Raw genomic sequence first — 7837 nt, forward strand, 5'->3', positions numbered from 1 at the left:
TCCTAATGTTTCATAGATTTAGGAGCTAGTTTTAGCGCTGAAATGCTTTGTGAAATACTCTTAGAGCAAAAATGTAAGAGTCCTACATTTAGGATTGACATGCCCACTATTTTTAGGATTTTCTCCTAAATTGGCAATTATGAGCTACTTTAAGCCTTAAGATGTTTTGTGAATACGGGCCCAGATCATGATCCAAAACATAACATCATCGCCTTACTGAAGTAAGCTACAGTAAAGACCTGGCAAAGTATCACAAAGGAGGAAGTCTCTGGTGGTGTCCATGAATTCCAGACTTGAGGCAGTCATATACTGCAAAGAATTTAACAAAATATTTAAAAAGAACATTTTATTTATGATCATATACATTTGTCCAAAAACAAAATACACTTTCTTGTTTCATTTTAATTCTATTCTGGTGGCATCCAGAGCCAAAATTAGGAAAATTGTGTCAGTGTCCAAATATATACGGACTTGACTGTATGACCACGTGCTGACACTGCTATGTAGTCTAGTAGACAGTAAAAATGCAATTGTCAGTAACTTCACAACAAATTTTTTTTTTTTTTTTTTTTTTTTTTAAATATGACTATCTTTGCAAATTCATTTAATTTATGTAGCCTCATGTCTAATCTAATAATATCATCTGGCATCTTAAACTATGTATACACTTAATAGTTGCTCTGAAGCGACACACTAACCCATGCATAATCATTTCCATTGATTGCAAACAACAACATTATAATAACACAGATAGCCCTAACATTAAGCAGTTGATACAAGAACCATTGTTTGTGAAAGAAAAAATTTAAAACATGTTTTGGAAAATTCAGCAAAATTGTAAAAACATAAATAAAATAAAAATAAAATAGAATACAATTTGAAGTGGCAAAAACATGAACTGAAGAGTGAAACGTCCCGTGTTCCATGTGAATTGTACTGCTTGCATTTTGCTCAGTCACTCAGTTGTTGTAACAGTTTCTCAAGTTCTTTAATGTCTTCAAGAACATCTAGAGAAGATACATCACAGAATTGCAATATACTGTATATTCTTTTAATATAGCAGTTAATGAATCTTAACTGGATTATGTCTAATCAGTGTTGATTTGGATACTTTGAACAAGTCTCTCTTACCCAGTTCGATTTTGCCAGTTTCTGTGAGCAAGAGTATTGACCTCTGTAGTCCAGACTCGAGAGCATCATTTATATATTGCTGTTCAAAGAACACATGAATGAACACATATTTTGACAAGTTTAGAAAAATCTGTTTTATGAGTTTGTCAAAATTCAGCAACATTTTACATTTCTAAATGCAGTTCATACGGATCTTCAGACCATGTTTATTTATTATCATAATGAATTTCATGAACATAGTCATGGTGAAGTTTAAACATTAGAAAAAATGAAAAAGCTCCAAACAAAAGGGATCATATGTTAAGTATTCTGAAACAAATACCTCCAAATCTCTGAACTTCCTAAGCACTTCTTCTTTTGCCTGTTTGAACATGTCATGTTTCAAATTCTCAATTGCTTCTGTCAAAGTATTCTGCATTTTCTTCATGGATCCTGTTCCCTGGAACTTCGCAGCTTCTAAAATTAGCAACATTTTGTATCTATTCATTATATAACTTTTCATTCATATAATTAATTTAATTCATATATATTAAACAACATAATCATGTACAAAATGAATAAAGTGTTTACAGTATTATTATTATTATTTTCTTTTCTTTTTTCCTGATGAACTTTTATTAGACTGCATTGGAAATAGAAAAGTTAAGTTCGTTTTTTCCCCAGCCGACAACCGACGTCGTTAAGTTATTACTAACCGACAAGATTATGTTAAATTACACTTAAATTTGAACTGATTGGTGGCTGTGACACATTAAAAACAGCTAAATTCGTTTTCAGGGATTAAATTCACACAAGCAAAAAGCAGCATAAACATCAGAACATCATGCGCAGAGAAAAACCTAAGCTGTATATAAAAGAAATAAATATGCCCATATGTGAAAATATATTTTTCTGAATGAATAATAAATAAACAAAACAAAAGAGAAAAAAATTAACAAGTACAAAATACATTATAAATTTCAACATTTTAAAGCAACATGAAATGGAGATTTGCATGTTTGAGAGGTAGCTCGTCTTTTTCATACCATTTATACAATTTTAGATACACTTGATTTGATTGATTTGTGTAAGAGGAGAAATATAAACTATAGTTTGGAGTGTTAAAATTTTATTTTATGTATTATTATTATTAGTAGTAGTAGTAGTAGTAGTAGTAGTATTTTCTTTAGATTTGTTTTTGCGTATTTTGGGCTGTACATTATGGTGGCGCGCTGCCCATGCAGTTTATTTTTATTTTTTTCTTATTTATTATATATTTTTTTCCTTTCCTTTAAAAAATTAAAGGAAAGGAAACCATTTAGATTTGGCCTTATGTCCATGTAAGTACGCCTACCCTAGTATTATATCCTAATATTGAAAATAATGTAGACAAATAAACAGAATGGTCATTTTTCAAAAAAATAAAACTTTTATTATATGACTGACAACGAATACAATTGTTAAGTATCACAAGTGCTCCAGTGAGTTCTGCAAGTTTTTTTATTTTTATTTTTTACTTTTTTTAATTTTTAAAAAAGTGGAAAAGTTGTTCTTCTATTTCGGAGAATATAGTTAAGTCTGTTTTAAGTCTGTTATCCATTTAAAAATAATAATAAATGATCAGCACTATCAGCACAGTATATAACACTAATCTGGTTACACAATAGAACAAAATGCAAACACTAGCCATGAGCCGTGTCCATTTCGAGACTAAACGAGTTTAACGATCAGTACAAGTTTTTTTTATTCCTCTCCAGTTTAAACCGCTCCGATTTACATCATTTTAGCCTGGAACTAGGCTTAAGTCTGGTCTGTGAAACCAGAGGGAAGTGGTTTTTTGTTTGTTTTTGTTTTCAGTTTTCTGAAAAGTAGCAGTTAATGAGGCCATCAGCGGCATGCAGTATAAAGAGCGCAATGTTTATTAATGGCAGAGAGGGGGTGGGGGTGAATGCTGTCTGTTGCCTTGTAATCAACATATTATTGAGACTCTTTTGGGGGTGTGGGGGGCGGATTCCGACTGTTTAGCATTAAGTTTCATTTCGAATGCAGCATTCAAATGCATTCCAGGGAGAAGGGGAAAGCTTTCCTCACACGCTCCACCTATGACGCACCCTCTTTTCACAAAACATTAGTGTCCACAGCCCTGACACACTGTACGGACAAATACAGTCCATCCATGTGTAAAGTCATCTCACAATGACCAAAATCAGCAAGCTGCATTCCCAAGACATCAGGGCGATGAGGTCTGCTGGAAGTTCTACTCAAGAAATATCCCGACATCTGAAATCCATTGGTGTACACACTACTTTGAGCACTATCAGAAGACATTACAAAGAACGAGCATCACACAAACGTAATCCTCGCAAAATGACGGAGTAAGTTACCCACTGCATAGTCTCGCGTAGCCAGACCTTCAGACTGACGGCTGAAGGTGTGGAATTCATGGCAGCTTTAATTAAGTTAAGTGTACCATATGCATCAGACATTTAGCCAACGTTCCGTGGGCGTGACGTCTGAGGCTGAGACTACCCACTGCATGACGCGAACACAAAACACAAAGTCCAGTGCGTTACATGACTGCCCCCTACTGATCATGTCTTTCCTGTGTCGATGTATTTTCCGAGATCCCTCAGAATACACCGGCGTAAAGCGAGACCACTTTCCTTCCTGCGCGCATTTTAAATGGCCAGATCTGTGTGTGTGTGTGTGTGTGTGTGTGTGTGTGTGTGTGTGTGTGTGTCTGTGTGTGTGTGTGTGTGTGTGTGTGTGTGTGTGTGTGTGTGTGTGTGAGTGTGTGTGTGTGTGTGTGTGTGTGTGTGTGTGTGTGTGTGTGTGTGTGTGTGTGTGTGTGTGTGTGTGTGTGTGTGTGTGTGTGTGTGTGTGTGTGTGTGTGTGTGTGTGTGTGTGTGTGTGTCTGTGTGTGTGTCTGTAAAATTCAGTAACATAAGAGAAACATAGCAGACACTTAACCAAGGACAGAAACAAAGGAGAACTTAGTGAGTAACTATGTAAATGAATGAGGGAGGTACTAAACTGATAATAAGTTAAACAGGGAACATAAGAAACTAGAACAAAACACAAGGAAAAGGCAAAAACAAGACATAAACCTGACAGCAAGGTTCCATTTGTTAACATTAGGTAACTGCATTAGTTAATTAGTTGCAAGTTAAAAAATAGCAATGAACAGTTTTTCACAGAACTTATTAATCTAATAAAAATCTTAAAAATTTTTATAATCAAATGTTAACATTAATAAATGGACATGAAGGAACAACGAACAACTGTTTTTTTTTTAATAACAAGCATTAACAAAGACTAATAAATGCTGTAAAATAGAGAGTTCATTGCTATTCCATGTTTACAAATGTATTAACTGATGCTAATAAATATTAATAAACATTGATATTACTTTGATGAAACAAAATTAGTCTATAAATGGTTAAATGATCGCTTACTTTTATAATGGGGAACCATTGCATCCTTAATTGTTGTTTCGATAGATAAGGAGATTTCCTTCTTTCTTTCAATAACTTCTCTCTTGAGACTCATCTTGAGTTTGATTTCCTTTTCAGAGAATTGAAGCAGTAAACACAATGTAACAACAGCATTTAAACTGAAATTATGACACATGCATAGGGTTACAGGTTTCCTATTTAGCAGCTACTTATTGTCACTTTATAAACAGATCATTTTAATTTGTGCAGCATTTTATATTTAAAAATAGTTGTGGGGCCAAGCAAACCAATGACAAATATGTTAAAACGAGATTACCTACAGCAATTAAAAATGATCTTACAGAGTGTGGCTTGATCTGATTGGTCTTGCTTTATTGTGCCATGGCGAATTGTTGGATACCATTAAAATAATAAATCAATATGTAGATGGCCATACAAAAATCTCATGATTGAAATTGACTAGTTTTTACTAGTACTAATTTTTGTCAGCCTCTTGTCTGCTATAGACATGTTTTATTTGACTACATTTTTCAATTTGTAAAGTGAGATCATTTTCATGCATGCAGATGTTTCATAAATTGTTTATAGGAAGGATTTGATAACCCTAGGCCTTTTGTTTTCCCACTAAGATCTGGGAATACTGCTCACCTCTCTTTTGATGAAGTTGTCAATGTGATAACGTATGGAAGCTCTGGGTGGCTCAGTGTCATTTTGGATGATACTGAATTTGTCAATCTGTTCTTGCACTGATTTCCCGGTTTTACAATGGATTCTAAAGCAGAAGAAAACTAATTGCAATGCTTACATGCTTATAATGCAAACTGCTTTTCCTTTTTTAACTTAAATATTTAAAGTTTTACCCATGCAACTATTTAGCAAAACCAAGTAAAATATTTAATATATCTTTCACCTACTGACACATATGTTCTAATGAATAAATTGATGACCTGTATATTACTTCCTTTACATCTTTAAACTGAATAAGGCAATAAAACAGAACTTACGGGAAAATTGAATAAAACTCCTCATCGATGATTTTGTACATGTGTTGGGCCAATTCCACGTTTAGATCCAAGTCTCTATTCCATGCGTTTGACCAATGATAGCCATCATTTTTACACAGAGCCTTGAGGATTTTATGAAACCCTCCTTTGCCATGAGACAAATTCTAAAAAAAATCATGCATAAAATATGACTGCAGTTAAAAGTAATTAAAAAAAAAAAAAAAAAAAACAGAACATCATATTTTTGCTCCACATTTCAATAAAACAAAATCCCACTTACAGGTGATATAATGGAAGATGCACTGGTAAGACATAATCTCTCTGACTCTTCCACTCCATCTGAGAGACATTTATCCAGAACACAATGTAGCATGTCAAACTGCCAACCTAACTTCTCCAGTGCCTTACATAGGTTTTGCTCAAAATTTTTTTGGACCTCTGTCTGAGCACCCTATAGAACACCCAAACAACAAATTAATAGCAATAGATGTCAAATGTATATATCATTGCCAGCTTTCTGAAAACATAAATAACTTGTACCACAGTGTCTGACTCCAACTGCACACTTTTGATCAAGGACAAAATTCCCTTCGCTTCACTGACATAATCTCTGGCCAGGTCTTTGGTGACGCTGTTGTTAAGATTCTTCAGGACTTCCTGCAACTTTGGGATTTCTACAGGTTGTTCAAAATAATTTGTTTTAATTAATAAACATTATAAATAATATATTTCCTTTCAGCTTGGTTGACATTTTTAAATAGTTAATTTAAAAAAGTAAAAGGTTCTTTTCCTAGAAGTGATACTTTACCTGTGTCACTGCGTTCCAGGCATAATGTTTTGTCAAAATATGCTCTTGCGCTTACAGTAAAAATGTTCAGAGTCATTTTTTTCTATAATAATAAGAACAACACATGAGTCTGTATGTAGCAATATAAGCAATGTCCAAATGTACACGCGGTGGAAATATATTAACATAATACCTTTAATTTAGAATTTTCAAAGCTTTCTTTCACGGTCTCTTTGGAAGAGATGTTCCTCTTACGTATACATGCTGTTTTCTGATCCTGAAAGATGATTAGCAAACAATTAAAGTAAGGTTCTATTTGTTAACATAATGTTACAACCTTAGTTAACATAAACTAGCAATGAACAATAATACCTTCATTTGAGCGTCATCCTGCTGAGTTCCGATATTTGTTTTTAAAGATCCGGCATTAACAAGTGCATTAGATGTGACAGTGAGTGAGTGCATGTGAGACAGAGCAAGTGCGGGTTTATGCAGATGCATTTGGAGCATATGTAGTGTTTCTCAACATATGTTTGACCAGTCAGCCTTTTAAAGTTCAAAATCGCTCTCATTGATTGGCGCTTGGTCCTTGACCACTCTCTCTAAACGTGAACTGCTCGCTAACATATATAATGATCAGTGGAATGTTTAGAGAGAAAGTGTAATAACATAAGAAATAATACCAAATCAAGCTAAATATTATAATCTGTTAACATTATAAACACTATAAACATAGCTATACGTTAGTTCTCCTAAATCCAAAACGAATCATTTAATTGTCACGGTATTCAGAACCAGATGAAAGAAATATATAAAGCTAAGAAACCCAAACAAAGCGAAAACTGACATTGGCGCTGGGTTCACGTACCTCTGTAATTCGGCACAAATCCAAACGTTTCCATATTCGCAATGTATTTGAATGATAAACTATTATATTAATGTAGACTAGGATTTGTACTTCACGTTCATATATCGATGGGGGGGGGAAACAATCTTGGCAAAACAGCAGAGTAGACCGATTATACTAGGCTACGGACTATTAAACTGACCAGAGTAACATTTTAAATGTTTGGTTGACTGTACTTTATTCTGACAATGTAAGTTTGAATTGCTAGATTATGTGTTGTGTGTGTGCGCGAGGAGCCGGCACAATCCAATAGCTGAAACATAAAATACTATTTCTGGTCGTGCAGAAAAGAGTAAGACATAATTCGAAACCGCAAAGTGCTTACTTTTATTTATAAAACAGAACATTTTTTTTACTTTTGTAAAACAAAGCAAACGAACAGGATGTGCCTTCCGTCATCTGGGACTCGGTTTCCTTTTCGTGAACTTGTTTCACAGCGCTGCGCCTATGAAGGTGAAACAGTAGCAGAACTCGAGAGCTTGTTGATTTGAATGTGAAAACTTGTCATGTTAATATTCGTATTTGTAAGTTGAAATTTAAACTCACAGCTCTGATGTGAAAAGATGAATCTTTC

At 34.1% G+C, this 7837-nt stretch overlaps 1 protein-coding gene across 1 annotated transcript; it reads right to left on the minus strand.

The window, feature by feature from the left end:
* Positions 1-329: 329 nt before the first annotated feature.
* On the minus strand, positions 330-7791 carry LOC141317301 (nuclear GTPase SLIP-GC-like). Its single transcript, XM_073833046.1, has 10 exons — positions 6550-7791; positions 6378-6459; positions 6110-6243; positions 5850-6020; positions 5570-5733; positions 5214-5337; positions 4566-4674; positions 1454-1587; positions 1132-1210; positions 330-1007 (listed from the first exon to the last, which is right to left on the minus strand). The coding sequence occupies exons 2-10, from the start codon at positions 6451-6453 to the stop codon at positions 952-954; spliced, it is 1047 nt and encodes a 348-aa protein (XP_073689147.1). The 5' UTR covers positions 6454-6459; positions 6550-7791; the 3' UTR covers positions 330-951.
* Positions 7792-7837: the final 46 nt, after the last annotated feature.

This window comes from Garra rufa, unplaced genomic scaffold (genome assembly GCF_049309525.1).
Source record: "Garra rufa unplaced genomic scaffold, GarRuf1.0 hap1_unplaced_674, whole genome shotgun sequence".
Classification (NCBI taxonomy): Eukaryota; Metazoa; Chordata; class Actinopteri; order Cypriniformes; family Cyprinidae; genus Garra; species Garra rufa.

Bases quoted from the DNA above. Each gene is read 5' to 3' on its own strand.
- LOC141317301 (XM_073833046.1), bottom strand. From the start codon at position 6,453: ATGACTCTGAACATTTTTACTGTAAGCGCAAGAGCATATTTTGACAAA. The intron at 6,021-6,109 runs GTACAAGTTATT...GGTGTTCTATAG, and splicing joins AGTTGGAGTCAGACACTGTG to GGTGCTCAGACAGAGGTCCA. The intron at 1,588-4,565 runs GTAAGCGATCAT...TGCTAATTTTAG, and splicing joins AATGGTTCCCCATTATAAAA to AAGCTGCGAAGTTCCAGGGA.